The 16980-nt window shown below is 47.6% G+C and overlaps 7 protein-coding genes across 7 annotated transcripts; 2 read left to right on the top strand and 5 right to left on the bottom strand.

The window, feature by feature from the left end:
- Positions 1–532: 532 nt before the first annotated feature.
- Positions 533–2022, bottom strand: BO83DRAFT_378301 (TauD/TfdA family dioxygenase). The gene is made up of 4 exons (XM_025531217.1): positions 1728–2022; positions 1179–1665; positions 803–1108; positions 533–740 (listed from the first exon to the last, which is right to left on the bottom strand). The coding sequence occupies exons 1-4, from the start codon at positions 1975–1977 to the stop codon at positions 581–583; spliced, it is 1203 nt and encodes a 400-aa protein (XP_025388698.1). The 5' UTR covers positions 1978–2022; the 3' UTR covers positions 533–580.
- Positions 2023–2766: 744 nt separating this feature from the next.
- Positions 2767–5173, top strand: BO83DRAFT_360499 (Zn(II)2Cys6 transcription factor). The gene is made up of 4 exons (XM_025529406.1): positions 2767–3766; positions 3864–4257; positions 4312–4603; positions 4662–5173. Exons 1-4 carry the CDS (start codon positions 2818–2820, stop codon positions 5064–5066), a joined length of 2040 nt encoding a protein of 679 aa, XP_025388697.1. The 5' UTR covers positions 2767–2817; the 3' UTR covers positions 5067–5173.
- Positions 5174–5476: 303 nt separating this feature from the next.
- On the bottom strand, positions 5477–7375 carry BO83DRAFT_444866 (uncharacterized protein; the record flags this gene model as incomplete). The annotated part of the gene is made up of 5 exons (XM_025536523.1): positions 5477–6428; positions 6490–6638; positions 6692–6733; positions 6789–6990; positions 7047–7375. 5 exons carry the CDS (start codon positions 7373–7375, stop codon positions 5501–5503), a joined length of 1650 nt encoding a protein of 549 aa, XP_025388696.1. The 3' UTR covers positions 5477–5500.
- A 2130-nt stretch (positions 7376–9505) lies between these two features.
- On the top strand, positions 9506–10250 carry BO83DRAFT_378300 (uncharacterized protein). The gene is made up of 2 exons (XM_025531216.1): positions 9506–9619; positions 9681–10250. Exon 2 carries the CDS (start codon positions 9689–9691, stop codon positions 9890–9892), a length of 204 nt encoding a protein of 67 aa, XP_025388695.1. The 5' UTR covers positions 9506–9619; positions 9681–9688; the 3' UTR covers positions 9893–10250.
- A 1949-nt stretch (positions 10251–12199) lies between these two features.
- On the bottom strand, positions 12200–14596 carry BO83DRAFT_378299 (cytochrome P450). Its single transcript, XM_025531215.1, has 3 exons — positions 14049–14596; positions 12828–13976; positions 12200–12721 (listed from the first exon to the last, which is right to left on the bottom strand). The coding sequence occupies exons 1-3, from the start codon at positions 14094–14096 to the stop codon at positions 12365–12367; spliced, it is 1554 nt and encodes a 517-aa protein (XP_025388694.1). The 5' UTR covers positions 14097–14596; the 3' UTR covers positions 12200–12364.
- A 685-nt stretch (positions 14597–15281) lies between these two features.
- On the bottom strand, positions 15282–16174 carry BO83DRAFT_378298 (uncharacterized protein). Its single transcript, XM_025531214.1, has one exon. It carries the CDS (start codon positions 15694–15696, stop codon positions 15460–15462), a length of 237 nt encoding a protein of 78 aa, XP_025388693.1. The 5' UTR covers positions 15697–16174; the 3' UTR covers positions 15282–15459.
- BO83DRAFT_28297 (uncharacterized protein) lies at positions 15668–16272 on the bottom strand. Its single transcript, XM_025527100.1, has 3 exons — positions 15936–16272; positions 15783–15854; positions 15668–15714 (listed from the first exon to the last, which is right to left on the bottom strand). Exons 1-2 carry the CDS (start codon positions 16145–16147, stop codon positions 15788–15790), a joined length of 279 nt encoding a protein of 92 aa, XP_025388692.1. The 5' UTR covers positions 16148–16272; the 3' UTR covers positions 15668–15714; positions 15783–15787.
- Positions 16273–16980: the final 708 nt, after the last annotated feature.

Raw genomic sequence — 16980 nt, 5'->3', positions numbered from 1 at the left:
CTACCCAAGTAAATAATATTGTCTGGAAAAAGAATCGTTGTGTGTGGACGATAAGGACTTCGTGCCGGTAAATCTTTATTACAGTGTTCGTGAAGGTGGAGGAAGCCCAACCCCTATAGAAACTGGCAGAGATTGCAGCAAGAATTCGAAGTCTAGTGTGTCTAATCGGAGCACAGTCCGCACAGTCCTAGGAGACTGACTGGCTCTGTAGAGTGACCAACAGAAGTCTGATATCCTCTTTCTGAGCCAAGGTATCCCGATGCCTACATGGCTATCGCTATAGAGCTTTGACAGGAACTGCTCCCATGGGATCAGTGCGAACGAATTGAGCACCAAGATGAAGTAGGATATCCAAAGCATCCAGACATAGCTCCAATATTGAAGTTACTATTTTGTATGCATTATACGATGCCTTGAATTGACAGGTCAATGATCGTCTAATACATAAATTCGAGTAGACAATATTTCGCTATATGGAGTATATTTTGGTATTTTCTTATCGGCAGTATCGCGTCTGTGAGCGCATCACAAGCTCATGTGAGATACTATTTTCCACGACACTATTGTAAGTTTGTGTTCTCTATGTAGCTACGTTGCTACTACGTATGGTAGCTTCCAGCGGGTAGACAGAGTTCTCAACGGTTACGCCGTCATAAACCCGATCAAATCGCTCTTTCAACCCAGAGGGCTTCTTCCACTCATATTCTGGGTCACGTAGCCAAAGGCGCAGGAGGTGTCGTCTGTCGAGAAAGAATAGTCAGCTCTTCTTTTCTACCAAGCATCTCGAGGACAAGATACTTACTGTTTCTCGTTGGAGTCGGTGAAGGCACCCCTGGCGTGTAAAATGCTCAAGTTATTGGCAAACTGAATGTCGCCCTTGCGAAAATCCAAAGAAATGGAATGAGCCTCAGCAGTGAAATGGATCGCGTCAAGGGCTTCTGCCTGGGCCTCGGTGAGTGGCGGTATGTGGGCCGATCGCTTGCAGTCCATGTACCCTGTCAGGTTTCGCCGCGAATACTGAATCATCAATCGCTCTGGATCTTTCCCGGTGGCAGACTGGTAGTAGAGAAGCGGCCGTAGCTTGTATACATCGCCCGTCGGCGCGAAGCTAAATGCAGACAAACCTTATTAGTTCCTTTCACCGGAAAATCTATGGCCTTCTGTAGCAGTGGACTCACTCATCGAACGGCCAAGGCTCAGACAGCGTCTTGATCAGGTCTGGTCGTGTAGCAGCTAGGACATTGTACACATGGCAGGTACTGGCAAGGTAACTCTCACCACCCCAAGCACCCTCACTGAGACAGAAGAGGGCGATGACATCACCAGCATCCGTGTGGAACACTTGCTTGTCAGCCGTCACCACCGGACCAGGGATGTCCTGGGAGTTGCATGATTGACTCAGATCCTTGACATGAGCTATCATAACGTCAGCTGGCCTCCCTTGCCACTTACTATCCTGGCGACCGCGGATAGGGGCGACGTGTGATGAAAGACCAGTGTAAATTATAACGTTCTCTTCGCGTGTGTACTTATCGACTGGCAGACCCCGGATGACTTTGAAGCCATGGCCTTCGTGAACCTGCTTCGAGATATCGCGCAATGTAGTATGCAACTTTGGCAGTGGGAAGGTGTTCGGACAGATTTCGCCCATTGGCTTTCCTAAGGCTGATAGAGATTAGAATGACTTGGAGCCCATGGTCCAGGAAGCATGGGAAATAATCACATACACTGGAAGTATCGGAGAGCCCCATCTATTTCAGAAATATCCCCAGTGCTGAGTTGATAGTTCCAATCATATCTATCAGCAATGGTTCTTGCATCCCACACTAGGTCACCTGACAGCTGTGTAGGGAAACCCTCAGGAAGATGCATAGCCAGCTCTTCGGTTTCTTGTCTGCGCTTACTACGCGCCAGATATTTGTCATGATCAGGCATGTAGTCAATATCAGCCTGCTGGGAAATAGTAGAGGCAACCATGGTGGGCGACATAAGACTAGGTGTTCAAGGCACGCAGGAGTGCAGAAAACCGATGTGGATAGAGACGTGACAGGTGTTGCATCTAAGGACACTGAGTTTTATATTACTCAGGGAGATGTATGGCGTGATAGTACATTGTGAAGCCGGGCTACCTCATTTGCGATCATGTAGGGCTATCTAAGAGAACTGTCGAATGGTTGGACTTAGAAAGCAGTTCTCTGTAAGGAATGACAACTGCGGCATGTCGGGGTCAGTATCGGAGTGTCGGCGTCACTGTCGGCGTTCCAAGATCTTTGCGCTGGCGTACGTGTAGAGGACCCGCTCATCTGATGAGTTGACTCCTTGAAATTTGATAATAGAATATCAGTCCAGTTTAAACCCTATCAATTACCACCGTCTCGTGTGAGTCGCCATAATGTCAAAAAGGTTGATGAAGACGTTGCCCACTCAGATGCTAATTTGTTGGTCCTTGATTAATTAGTCATGATCCCGTCGAGTCTTTCGTTGACTCCCTGCCCATAGCCAAGACCTACTTATATGAACCTTTTTGAGTCATAACAAACAGGTGCGTTGCAATTGGCCGTTAGGCTTGAACATTTTAGTATCAGAGCGCAATGATTTCGTGATTATGGAGAAAAATTATGTGATTACTTTATACCGATGATGTTAAGTAGGCCTTCTATCCCACAGCTCCATTGAATGCTCGCAAGACGCTAGTTTCGGAGTCGGAGTAAAATTCGGAGTCTCACAAATCACACCCGCTTCCACCGGAGAGGAAAACATCGCACAGCGGGCGGTGTGGCATTCGGTGCAGAAACTTGCAGTCACCAATGCCCCAGGATGCCGACTCCGACATCATCAAATCGACTAACAGTGAAATCTGGCAAACTCCCTGCCTGTGATCCATGCCGAGCGATAAAGCTGCGCTGCGATCATGACAAACCGGTTTGCTCACGGTGCAGGGAGCGTGGCCGAGGTGCTGATTGTACCTATCGTTCACGACCTTTCAAAAGACCATCTACTCGGGCTGCAAACTGGCGAAGTCAAGAGAATAATCAGGCTCATCATTCTGGAGTCACGGCCGATGAAACTGTCAACCCTCCAGCAGCTTTCCAATACCCCAACCCAGGCTATCTAGGCTCGTCGAGTCATACAACGTTCTTCGATCAATTGCAAATCCAGAAGACCGCAGAAACGGGCCCCACGACTGAATGCAACTCACACCCAAATCCGGCCGATGACTATATCTTCGACGATACCTGTATCGCCAAAGGTGCCGAACTAATTCTCGAACTGCACCGAGACTCATTGATTCCGCAGTTTACTCAGCTTTTCAGAAGATGGATAGCCACGGGGACCAATCTTGCTTTAGCTGGCCCGTTGACTACACCCTGCGCATCTACAACTTCTCACCTAATCTCAAACTTTGATGGAACACATGCATCGGCAACGACTATTTCCAAGCGCCTCTTCTACAATTCCCGCTGCCCTCTCCATCTCAACCATGACACGACATTGGACGAATACTGTGCTAACTTTTGTGGGCCTCATGCGCGATGGGAGACCTTGGGTCTTTTTTGTACCGCTGTCTGTCGAGCCTCTATTGACTTGACTTATGCAGAACCAATGTATGGCTCGGAGCAACAGCGTCGTAGAATTCAGAAGTTGACACTCTCATTCTCGGATCGGTTCTTGGATCTATGTTTACCCCTTGACTGTATGAATGACATTCAACTTTTCTTAACATATGAAAACTTCATATCTCATTCGCAGGTTGATGGCGACCAAAGTATGTGATTTCGATTCCCCACCCCCCCCAAAAAAAAAAAAAAAAAACACCTTCAACTACACATTTTATACTAGATACTGATTTGATATGATTCCAGGCTACCTGTCTTGGAGGAAACTGGGGGATGTCGCAGCGGCTCTTTTTGCCCTTGGTTACCACCAACAACAAACAGAATCTTTTCGTGCAGCCCCCGCATTCCTACGAGATCTGCGCCAGGCCGCCTTCTGTCGAACATACTCTGCCGACAAAAATGTTTCCATTTTTCTTGGCCGCCCACCTCGAATCCTACGTAAATTCTGTCATTTTTACCTACCGGGTGATCATGATGCGGATTCACACGAGGCATCCCGCAGCCCAGCAGTTTGGCTTCATACTCAAAAGCTGGACTTTGCTACTGATTCGAGATGGGCTGGTCTCTGTGCCATTCTGAAGGATGATATATTGGACCTGTTCACCGAGGACAATTATGATGAAAGGGCCCGAAGAGCATGGTAGGTTGAGTGTTCCGTGTTAATAACCCTTAGTGTGGTACTGACCCCCGTAAGGCTGATAGAGGCGGATATCCAGGCCCAATGGCTTGCGGTACCTCGAAGCTGCCGGCTGGAATGTAGCCTTAAAGCCTGTGATCGACGACCAGTAGAACGAGACTTCATGGTTAATATGAAGTTGAACTACCTACATGTTCAATTCCTTCTGAGACTTGCATTAGTCCGCCCTATGTCTACGGAGCCCGACTCGGACTTGCTCGATGTTTCCTTGAAGATGCTGGGCCTTGTTGTAGAAACCATTCTTCTCAAAGACCAGATAGTGAACTCTGGTACATCGCTCGTATGGAAGGTGTGTTCCGTTGACATCCAAATTAGTAATATCTTGTCTAACGAGATTGACTTTAAAGGTCGCATACTACGGCTTGTCCGCTGCGGGAATGATTTGTCTAACTCTTGTCAAACGCTCATTTGCCATCCAGAGCTTCACAACAAGCTTTTCCAAGATATTCCAAGAACTAAGCATCCTTGCCGCAGAAATTGAACGCGGAACCTTAGTATACATAGACTCACCCAACTATGCCTTGCTAGCTCGCGCGACCCAAACTATAAAGGCTATCCTGGATCGGATGATGACGCCTTCCTCGGACAATACGATGGTCGCTTCAGATAATCAAATTGAACATCCAACTGCTTCCGAGCAAAGGGAAACTCTAGATGATGGATCCTGGTGGTTATGGGACAATACCAACCTCCAAGAATTTGAGCTCAGTTTCTGGCACAATCTTGCTGGCCACCCGTCGCTAAATCAATGAAACGCACTTCCATACTGATAGTACATTGATTATGATCAGGTATGCATTCCTTTCGCGTCAGCTCGTAGGGCTTATGTGTGGCGAGCTGTATTTACCAACGAAATGACGTGGATGTCACACATGGTAGAATCTTAACGAAGAGTACAACATCGGTTCCTTGTCTGCAGATTGCATTGGCGGATTCTACTGCCACTCAAGGGTTAACTAGGGGCCTTGATACTAGTTTACTGGCCTTTTTCTATTGCACAGGTACCACAGCTCGCTGCTGTTTATTAATTTACACATTAGGGTATCTTGGCATGTAAGTCTTGATCAGTGTGGGAAGCGGAGCTTTACTATTCGATCTCTCAGTCTTCCGATACCTTGTTGTAATATATTAGGCTATAACCATTGTATCTATTTGATCATTACTCGCCTAACATTGATCAAATCTTTCAAAACATCCAGTTTCTGACTGCTTTGAAGAAAGCTAACGACCATGACACACACCTTAGCCGACCGGTGTTCGGACATCCCTCGGAGACATGCAAGCCGCGATCATCAACGTTATCTTCCCGCTGATATCGGTCTGTTTCCAAGTCAATCTCACCAAGAGGAACAAGCTTGGTTCTCTTGTAAAGCTTCCAAATCAAGAAAAGGGAGCCCATGATTGGGATCTCAATATAGTATGATACAAACCCAGCGGCATCGAATTTCGGACTAAAGGATTTCCAGCCCTGTACGAGTACCAGAAAGAGATTCAACCCGGCTGCGAGCGCCGGGCCCCACGGATACGTGACATTTTTGAAAGGTAGCAGGTGTTCGAGGCTTTGATGTCGCACAGCGGACCAGAAACGCAGCGAAGTCAGGCAGATGAAGAACCATGATATCTGGTTTGACCCCCCCACCAGGTTCTGCAGCCACGACCAGACCTGACCGGCACCAATCTTACTTGCCCCGAAACAGAGGGCACTGATAGCTGCGGTCGAAAGGACTGACACCCATGGGACATTGAATCGGTTGAGGTGGCCCAAGAAACGAGAACCGGGAGTGTGACCGGTAATGGCAAGGGTGTAGAGAAGGCGTGCGCCAGCGAAGAGGGCGTGATTGGCAGCAGATATTGCACTGGTCATGATTACAGCATTTATAAAGCTGCCCGCCACGGTACTGCCGGCTTTGTCGAAGACAATAGTGAAAGGGCTGGTGGAAGCACTCTCTGTCGATAAGCCAGGATAGTTGTAAGGAATATCGAGACCGATGATGATGATAGATACCACGTAGAAGAGAAGAATGCGCCAGAAGACATTGCGGATGACACGAGGATAGGTTTGAGATGGATCCCGTGTCTCGCCAGCTGTAACGGCCACATTTTCGGTTCCGCCACTAATACTTGATATCAGCGATCATAATTCAAATCTGCTTGGGCCATGCATGTGAGTGTTACTAAGCGAAGGAAGCTGTCACAAAAACGGAAGCGAAGCCTCCAATTTCCCCGACAAAGGGCGCGTCCCCGGTGTAGAAGTATTTAGCGCCCAGGTATGTATGATCAGTATTAGCGCCACAGTTCACAGCAATCCCGACAATGATGAAGACCTGAATGACATAAGATGGAGGCACGGATGTAAATGACGGGCTTGCGCACATACAATGATGGTCACGACTTTCAGTAATGACAGCCAGTATTCGATCTGGAGGGATGGTTAACATAATGTCACATCTCACTCTTCGTTATCACCAAGATACCTCTCCAAAGACCCTGACTGAGCAGATATTCAGGGTCAGAACAAGCACAAGGCAAATGAGGCTTAAGCCCCAGCCAGGGAAATGCTTCGTCCAATATGCCAGCAAGACCTGCAATGCTATAATGTCTGAAGCTGTGGAGACAGCGTCATTTGCCCAGTAATTCCACGTTAAAGCGAATCCAAGTGCATCATCGACGAAACGCCTGGTCAATATCAGCAAGAAAACCGAGAACGGCGCTTTAGTTGATGCTTGGCATACCCTGAAAAGGTGCAAAACGAGCCTGCAACAGGCATGAATGCTACCATCTCTCCCAAAGAGAGCATGGTAAGGAAAACAATGCCACCGCAAATGGTATATGCCAACAGTATCGACGCGGGTCCTCCAGTTGCCAGCGCCTCGCCTGTTCCCAAGTATAGCCCTGTTCCTATAGTACCCCCAATGGCAATCATCTGAACTTGTCTAGGGGACAATTTTCGAGCGAGTCGATTCGGTCTAATATCCTCTAACTCTCCATCCATAGGACCAGCTGGAGGAACTGGTCTCGGCGTACTGCCGGATTGCAGCTTTTCGGCGTCGAAAAATGACATTTTGGTGGGCGAAAGCAGCGGTGCTCTTAGGAATTCATATACTGCTGGTCAACGAGCGTTGCTTCATATATATTTTACCGGATGTGAGGATGCATTCAATACTAAATGGTTGCCACTGTTGGAAGCTGTGGGTCTATCAATCCCCGCTAGCCAGTCGGCGGGAGGACAAATGAGCAATCCAACCTTCCTGCTGTCGTCATTCGTCACTCCGAAGCCTAGGGTCAATGGGGTTAGCTGATATTCTATCCCGTGGCCGCTAAATGCAGCATTTCCTTGACGTATTGCCAACTTGCATGCTATCGAGGTGAGCGGTAACCATGAGTATATGCTAACGGTACTACCAAACTTCCTACAATGGCATTTGATTATCAATATAGAATCGAACATGGCCGTATAATGGGAGTTTGGGTGTTCACACAAATGGAAACTGAATGTATATAGATGACTTTCATGCGTCTGTGCATCTCAATCACATACAGGTCGGCTTTCATGCCTGCACATGTTTTTCGTTACTACCTATTTTAGTAGTATGAACATCACCTCAACCGTGACTGCGTCCGACAAAGTATTATACCCATCAATATGCTCCCGCGCGCTCCCTATCTTACGAAACTAAGAATATTTTACCTGCTACTTATACCTAGAGCTGCAATTCAAATATTTGTAGGTAGCTGGTTTACTTGAAGATTTCCAGGGAATTCCAGATCCTTCGTAGTATAACACCTCCAAGCCAATCAGCAAAGGCCAGATGCATCGTCAGAAGTACAATGAACAACTAGCCATTAACCTTTCAGGCATGCGGGGATCGCAAAATAATGATGCATGATGAGGCAATGTAATTCTGATTGGCGTTACCCAAGATAAAGAATATGTCTACAGCGAGGGATCTGATACTTAGATTATTGGTACCTAGATTGCTCAGTATGATCCTCTTCCTGCATGCTTAGGTTGACGCTAGGGAGAAGCCACTGCGTGTCACATTATTAGTTTGGAAGAAATAGATTTAAGCTATGCTGTCAGTATATAGAAACTGTGACTTTGACTACTTCTAAGTTCATGCTGGATCGAGTCGTTCGGGGTAGTCTAGCAGTAGGAAAATTTATGTGTGGGGTTTCTATTAGGGTTCTAGACATCTAGTAGCATTTAGGGAGAGTATATGACTATTGATACCCAGGGTTTATTAGGGTTTTATTATATTATAACTGGAAGAATCTTTCAGTAATTAAATTATGATATAATAAGTTATTATATACTTATTTACAGTTCTTATTCTAAAAAGTCGTAATATTTTCTGTAGAGATTCCGGGGATATGGTTTGCAAGCCTAAGAGCGAAAAGGTTTACTCCGGGAAGAAAAGGAACACGGTTTATATGTGGCAAACAAACATCTGACCAGGTAGTTTGCCAGTCTAATTGAAGATACTGTCATTGTGGTAACATACTGTCATCTGTCCGGGCGGGCTTCAATGGTCATCTACGATGGCCCCTAAAGATGAGGCACCGCAAAATCTAGTTACCCAGCCACTGTCATAACCATATGAACTATTGAAGCTCTGATACTATCGACGGCAGATATCCGTTGGTTTTCTGCAATTGCATAATGTTCACATTAGACTGACCCAGTATCACTTAGTGCTGGCTCTGTTCTTTGATGGATAACTAGCAGGCTTTATTACTGTAGACGAATATATTTATAGTATATACCCCAGTGCAGTCTTTCGACCTGAATCAACCGACTGCTACCTGGACACCTAAAACTTGGTCTGACAACACATCAACCGAGTTATTAACTACAAACGTAGTTCAGCTTTGACTGATAAATAGGAAGGCACTCTTGGAAGAATTCGATCGGAGTGCCTTGAATGTTCATTGGCAGAAACAATCATATACACGTCAATCAGCAGCCAGTACAGAGCTAAAGTACCTAAATCGCGTACCCACAGTGTGCTCAATGCCCGAGGATCATCTTCGGGAATGCGCAGATACAGCCACCAGTGACTAACCACTAATCGGGACTAGGGATCGGCTAGTTCTCCGATATTGTCGAGGGAGTTCAAAGGGGCGGCCGAACACCCTTGGTTCAAAATCGCCTCTTATTCTATTTTGCATCTCTTTTCTTTTCCCTCAGTCATTTGATACCACTCTTCCGAAGGACAATTGTGTTCTATGATTTGAACTCTTCTGCCTCTTGATCAAACCCATCCACCCCCATTGGGCTGCATACGTCCAAGGTCTTCAGTCTAATGTAAGTCCTCTATCTGCGAGGCAAACATTTAAGAAAAGGCCTATTCTAACGGTTTACGAAGACAGCAAGATGATTGTGACGCGCGGAATATCATTGACAAACTTTGTGGTGGCATCGTCGGCACTCGCATTCCAAGTTTTTGTCCTGTATCCATGGCACAAGCAGCTCGACGACGGGTTCGAGGCCCTTAAGAAAGAGCACCTTCGAGTCTTAAAATCTCTCGAACAGCTACAGCAGGACAGTCGGAAGCAGCTTGACAAACGATTGGCTTAAAACATGGATGGATCATTACGGCAAGATGTGGCGATAGAATAGACGGATTCGGTTAATAAAACAAAGCATAGACACGGCCTCCTTCTCGATAGTAATATCGAGTTACGGAGCCAACGAAAGGTATATACTGGGGATAATGTACAGGGGTCTCACAATGAGCTTATCGAGTGTCTTGACTTCCCAGACTTTGAGAAACAATGTAAGACTTCCTTAAAAGATGACAGCCTGTAACATTAAGCCACTCTTTTCTACTTGATGGCCTAGATACGAAAGCGATGTGTCAATTAAACCACGATGCATTATGTGTCGAGGAAATGACTACCGCAGAAATTGAAGGTTTCTGGCGCGGATATGGCCGCTTTGATCGGAGCGAACTCCGGTCGGCCTTGGTTAAAGACAAAAGACACACATAGCCCCCCCTTTGGGTAACGGGATAGGCGTAAGGTAGAGATTGATTATTATCTCATAATAAAGCAGGCATTGATATTGCTCCCATCATTGGTCAATGTGGGCCTTTCCAGTGTATCCCAAAATACCGAACCCCTTTTGAATGATCTGGCCGGAGATGGTTCGTATCAGTCGGATCCGACTGATAAGGAACCTTGGGTCAATCATTGCCCCAATGGACAAGAATCAAGAATAGGTCCTTGCCAGCAGTAGGCTCTTACATACTTCCCTGTCCCTTCGTAGACAACATTTTCCGGGCTTTCCCACACGCCGGCTAACTAAATACTTTGCCTACTGTGTGACTTGTCAGCGGCGATTGTCAAGATTTATGCCACAGGCATTATTTTTCAAGCGTCGGGAACCTAAAGGATTCGTCATCCAAAGAGTCAAGTCTTGCTCATCGGAGAATGCAGATACATGCATAATAAACTCTTTGTCTTTTCCTGACCTGTCTTACTGAGGGAGCGTTGTTGGGATCCTCGGTGAGAACGTGGGACTATCTGCCGAAACTGGAGCCCTGGCCAAATTGCAGGGTCAACGAGCTACTTGGGAAACGGAAGTCCGTGACTAAAGTCCCATGCAGAAATATCATGTATGTGCATTGAGCCAACGACTACTGGCATGTTGAAATGGATGAAGTTGAAACGCCACACTGATAGAAGCAAGCCTGTTTACCAAGATCTTCCTCGGCTGTTGGTTGAAACTATGGCGGTAAACTAGCTAGCTATCGCCCAATACCTAATGCATAAGCGAAACCTGCAGGTCACGCCGACCGTGGCCGGAAGGCATTGAAACACCGATACATTCCATGTGTTAGGGATGTTTCTCCATCACGCATCGAATATCAACACTCCGCCCCGAAGAAAGAATCTGTATTAACTGTTAACGAGTCATCTTTCACTGGTGAACAGGCGTCCATGCGAAAGGTAATGCAAGTGGACGGCTAACAATGAGGTCTGGGATGCGCTAGTGTCCTGAGCATGGACCTGATTCGAATTCGAGGAACATGAACATATATCAGGATGTAGCAAGTCAAGCTGAACGTTATGTTCCAATGTCCACGGAGCTGGTCTTGGGAGTCGGGGAGCTCACGATATATTCATTTCCCAAGACAGAACATCTCATCCCTTATCAAGCTACTACAATTATTATAGGTAGGAAAACCGCCACAATACGTACAAAATACCTCGCCTTTATGTGTTTATCGATTTAATGTTGAAGATTTTCGTACATTTAGTAGATAGCATAAGAGTGTAAGCTATACGGCGAAATCCGATAAAGGATTCATGTAACGCTCTAATCAGTACAACTTACTGACCACATCTCTGGTCATGTTGCGAAACACGAGGCCACTCACTAGACAGTGACCTCTGTCCGATAACGCTGTGACTGTCGCGGATAGTACTGGGAAATTGATAGTAATTACATCTAATCTGCTGGCCGCGTAAGACCCTTGTTCTAGTAACTACTGATGTAATATTACCCGATTAGGAAATATTGGGTTGCATGGATTCGATTCTCGCGCAAGGGGCTGAAGACAAAACGGCCCGACCTGGTTACACACATATTGAGACCCATATACCACATCCCACAGTTTGCTATTGCCCCTCCAATGATTTATTGGATAAAGTGTGACAATATCACATATGCTCTGGTCAGTAGCCAGTTATGTAGCTGAGTGATGGACGTCTCCTGTGCTACTCAGTATCGGTGCCCGTTCTTATTGATAAGGTCATAATCTGCAAATCGGCTGCCAACGAACCAATCGTAGTTGTTCCTTAAATGCAACGTGCTCAAATCCGTAATGAGCATTGCCCATAATCGTATGAGAACATAGTCATCTCAACCTAGTATTTCACGTGCGCTTTGAATATCCCTATCACACCAACAAGTCTACCTAAGTGTGGGGACTACAGATGATCAGCGTCATTGATCTGTCCAGATAGGTAATAGTTTTTTGCTTTAAGAAATGCCGCAGCCTCATCATACATTGATGTCCAATTGGATTCGATTCTAAACATACACTCAGGTCATGTCCTCTCTTGTTCTCAGATTCACTGGCAGTGGGGTCTTGACCCAGACAGCATATGTCTCTTGATCCTCCCAGCGTCCGAGGGGCTCCTCTGGTTGCACGTCAAAGTGATACAGAATTTTGCCAAGAATGAGGACGATCTCCATGCGGGCCAAATTCTGACCGATACAGTCCCGCGGGCCTTGTAGAAACGGCTGCGTAGCATGTCGCCGGTCCTTTTCAAAAGGTTCATCTGGCGGAGATAAAGCCTGCGGGCGCGAGTTGAGCCAGCGCTCAAGGTGGAAGGCCTGAGGGTCGGTATAGTTCTGTGAGGAGACATTTGCAGCCCGTTGCATGTAGGAGACAACAGTCTGTAACTCATCGTTAGCTTCTATGAGTCTAAATTGTCTGATTTCCCCACTTTGGGCTAGAGCAGACACGCAAGTAATGAGAAAGGTGGTGACAATATTGACTTACCCCCTCTGGAAAATATTCCCCGTTGATGGTATGGCCCCCAATGGGAACCAGTCGAGTCAACCCCAGGGGCACCGGGGAGGTGAGACGGATGCCTTCCTTAATCGCTGCTTCTAGTACGGGCAGCCTGAGCAGGGTTGACACGTTTATCTGATCGGCAGAGGGAAATGCAACGCGCACCTCGCTTGTCACGCGATCCATTATTGTTGGATTTCGAAGGAGGTGAAAGAGAATGCCAGTGATGGCAGTTTGAAGTGTGTGGCTCCCTGCAACAATGAGAGTTGCGGCGTTCACTACCATCTCGCCTTCTGAGATTTCCCGGCGGGATTGCTGCTGCACAAGGTGTGCTAGGAAATCCGGCTTAATAACCCCTGCCGCATCATTGACTCCCGTACTGGCATCGCTTTCCAGCTGCTGTAACCGGCGCTTCACCTTCTCTTTGGTTGTAGCTTGGTGCTGGGCCATGAGCACACCCGCAGATTTTGGGAGGCGCTTGACAAGGTAGTTAAACAGCCAGGGATAGAAGCGGCAGGAGGCTAGCTGGACTTTGGCTTTGAGCGAGTAGACGAGTTGGCCCACCCATTCGTGGTAGCGTTGATTGTCCAAACAGCCGAAATCTTCTCCGAAGCTTAATTTGCAGACGATATCAAAGGTGCAGAAGCTGATCCACTCTTGTAGATCAACCTTCTGCGTAGCTAGTTCGCTCTGGGACTGCATCCGGGTGATCATCTTGTCGACGTAGCTGGCAACGAGCGGCTCCTGGGCGCTTAAGGCCTGGCTGCTGAAGGCGGCCGCATAGGCCTTGCGGAGTCGTGTGTGGTCAGCATCGCCGGCATCGAGGATGCTAATGGGCTGCCCTGGCCTTGGAGGTACCTGGCGGATGGGATCTTTGGGAAGTGACTTGAAACTGCCGCCGCTCGGTCGGCGCTGATAGATGTCTTTGACAGTGTCGGGGTTGATGAAGGACACCTCATTCGGGGCAACGCGAACGGTCTCGCCATACACCTCGTGAAACGATTTTATTTTGTGCGCCAACTTGCCATTCCGGAATGCCAGCATATACGGCACACGGGTTAATGCCCAGAGAAGCGGTCCATTGTACCGAGATAGCGGGTGGAAGTAAAGCCGCTTCAGGGCCAGGAGAATAGGAAGCTAGAAGGCATGGATCAGAGATTGGAACAAATTTTTGGTTCTTGTGGCCGCAGTGGGTGCCAGTGGTCTTACCAGTAGGATGGTGATTAGAATGGCATTGACTGATGAAGGGGCTGCCATGATCGTGCGCAGGACGTAACAGAAGCAAAGAGTAAGAGGCGAGGGTAAACGGCCCAGGAGAGCTGGACCGCTGGATCGCCGTGTTTAATATAAGCTGCCGCCCGGGCAGAGGTCATAAAATCGAATCTGGAAGGCATTGACGTGTGTCTCCACTGAAGCTTCATAACAAATGAGGCCCAAGCAATTGACAAGCCTTCGTGGGGAGCTTTGACTGCGGATGAGAACTTAGTGTGGCCATTAGCTTGAATGAAGAGCCCTGTGTGTTTAAGAGGCTCTACCATCCACCCAATACTACTACTCGGTAATATTACAAATGATGGCTGATTGATGGAAGATCACGGTGTACACTTGGTTTGTCCCGTGCCCAATTCTAGTCTATCAGGCAGCAGGAATCCACACCGTTAAAGAACCGACCGTAAAGAGAGGGCACCAGAAAGAAGTCCATAAGCTAGGAAGCAACCGGGTGCATTCGAACAAAGAGAGTGCCGATCTTTATGAGGGCTTTTGGCCGAGTTGCTGAAGTAGGAAGGCAAAGGCACAGCGGGCGATCCCAAATCCAACGGTGCGGAAGGGGCTGGACGCGGCCTTTGCACCCGGTCTGTTCCACCCGCTCCACTGCCTCGTCGACAAGCTGAGCCACGACAACCAACCCTTGACTCGCCTCGCGATATTGTCGAAGAGGTAGGAATAACTAAACAGGAGAAGTAGAGGCTGTGAACTTCGCGTTACGCTCTAGTTGCTTATAATTGAGGTTGTGATTGAGTAGTCCCAAGCTGCACCTGTTGGTTCAAAAGCCCCCTTGAAGCCAGAGCATCTTATGAAATACCCGTAGCACAGTAGTAACCCCGTCCTGAGCCAGTCAAGGAGGCCAACACTTGTCATGTTGGTACTTGGCTGCCAGGGCAGTTGGCGACGAGTTAACCTTTCGGCTCCACCCGGCAGCGTTCACAGCCCCTCTCATAACAATGGTATCTGATCTCCCACTTGAGATTGGTCAACGCTACGTGAACCCCTGCTCCCTGCATTTGAACCAATGGAACTAGCAGTAATGAGCCCTCCCAAGCAATTCACGGAGACTGCTCATCTCATGCCGATCGTTTGCCCGTTCCGTTGAGCGCTAAAGAGGGCCGACCAGGCTTAGGCGAGGAATGTGGCCCGAACTCAAGGCTGGCAGCCTACTACGTACGAAGTACTATGCCAGCTAAGTTTAAGTGTGCTTCTTAGGGTGAGACAATCTACACCTATCCCGGAATATCACATACTGGATGATAGGATGGTATCCTTTAAACTACCATGCAACATGAAAGACACTTGGTTGATTGACCCGAGACAAGGGTCTGGAAGAGGAGATGGCGAGCTTGATTTAGTCGGCATCCTTGCCGTCCGACATCCAAACCTCCTCATATCCCACTCTTCTTACAACAGAAGCCTTATCGATCAATTTAGCCTCGCTCGGCTCCAGCACCTCTTGATAGTAGGGATCTGCACGCAGGCGGCTCAGAATTTCCCAATTCTCTAACACAATCTCCGCGTGTCCGTCAAATAATGCCATTGCCTGATCGCTGTCTGCGGGCGTCTGGCCCAGGTACTGCTGGGCCATGACTGGTGGGGTGTGGAACTGGTCGAGAAACGGTATTAGTAATGGAATAATGTGGGAGAATTGACGTGAGCCTTTGGAGAACATACAAGTTCTAGCGATATACGCCATGGCGTGCCAACCAATTCTTCAACAACTGAGCGTGACTAGCAGTCCAGGTGCTTGTGGGGAGCGACAAAGAGCGACGGTGTCAGCACAAGCTTTCCAATATGGCTTGTAGCTGGACTTCGAGCCGAGCTTACTGGTGAAACTCTTCCGCGGTGAGGGACGGATGCCGCTTCACATAAGTGTCGAAGCGAATTAGGTGCTTGATTATTGCCATCTTTGTAACTAGATATGAAGCAATATGTATTCGCTTTGCGCTAGAAGTGGAAGGAATGGACGAAAAGGCAAGGGCTGTGAGAGAGCATCTGTAAGTCGGGGTAGTGCGACTCTTATATCTTACGGTGCCCATCAAGGAAAGAATCAGTACGATAGAACAGATTACCCAACTGCCTGTGTCTATAGGTACGGCTCAGAATACCGAAGGTGAAAGATATCTCTGGCAAGCCAATCTATCCTGTTACTCGCTCTTGAGTTGGTTGCGTCCCGTGGCTTGCAGAGTATTCCCAGCAGTATTGTCCCGCTCTGTAAGAATTGGGGGGAAGACAAGGGATAATTGGAGTCTAACTAACTAATAGGTCATTGCGTACTTGAGCAGGAACATTACACTCTCCGCGGACCAACTCCGCCTCTCAGCCCCCTCAGCCCCAGGCTAGTGCTGTTTAGCTGGAGTCAGCGCCAACCGACTGTGTGGAAATATTGCGGCGAGATTTACTATGATCCCGTCCCCTTTGTAAAGGCACCGTACGACGAATTTATTATGAAAATTCTTGTACATTTCCCAATCACGGTCCTCTCTCGAAAAAATCGTTGAATGTTCTCTGTTTTGGCCATGACGACTATAGCACCTACGCCGATCAGGACTTTTGTTAGCAATCGTTGTCTGAACACACATGACCTTATAAGGCCTCAAACGCTTAAGAGTCTGAGAATACATCACTAGGGCTATGCAGTGTTTCATACTATGACTTCCTGTGATCAAGTTTGGAAGAGCTGCCACATGCTGAGAAGTTGGCTGACGGATAGAGTGATATCTCATCCTCAGTGTAAGCAACCTAACTACGCAGAATGTCACTAGTTTTCGCAATGAAACTCGAGATCCAGCTGACTGACAGCAAATATTTCCGATCACGAGTAGTATATTGGTCGTAATTAATGTATCCACACGTTCTCATTTAGAAGCAA

This window comes from Aspergillus eucalypticola (genome assembly GCF_003184535.1).
Source record: "Aspergillus eucalypticola CBS 122712 chromosome Unknown BO83scaffold_11, whole genome shotgun sequence".
Classification (NCBI taxonomy): Eukaryota; Fungi; Ascomycota; class Eurotiomycetes; order Eurotiales; family Aspergillaceae; genus Aspergillus; species Aspergillus eucalypticola.
This window is presented reverse-complemented; position numbering and strand designations above follow the sequence as displayed.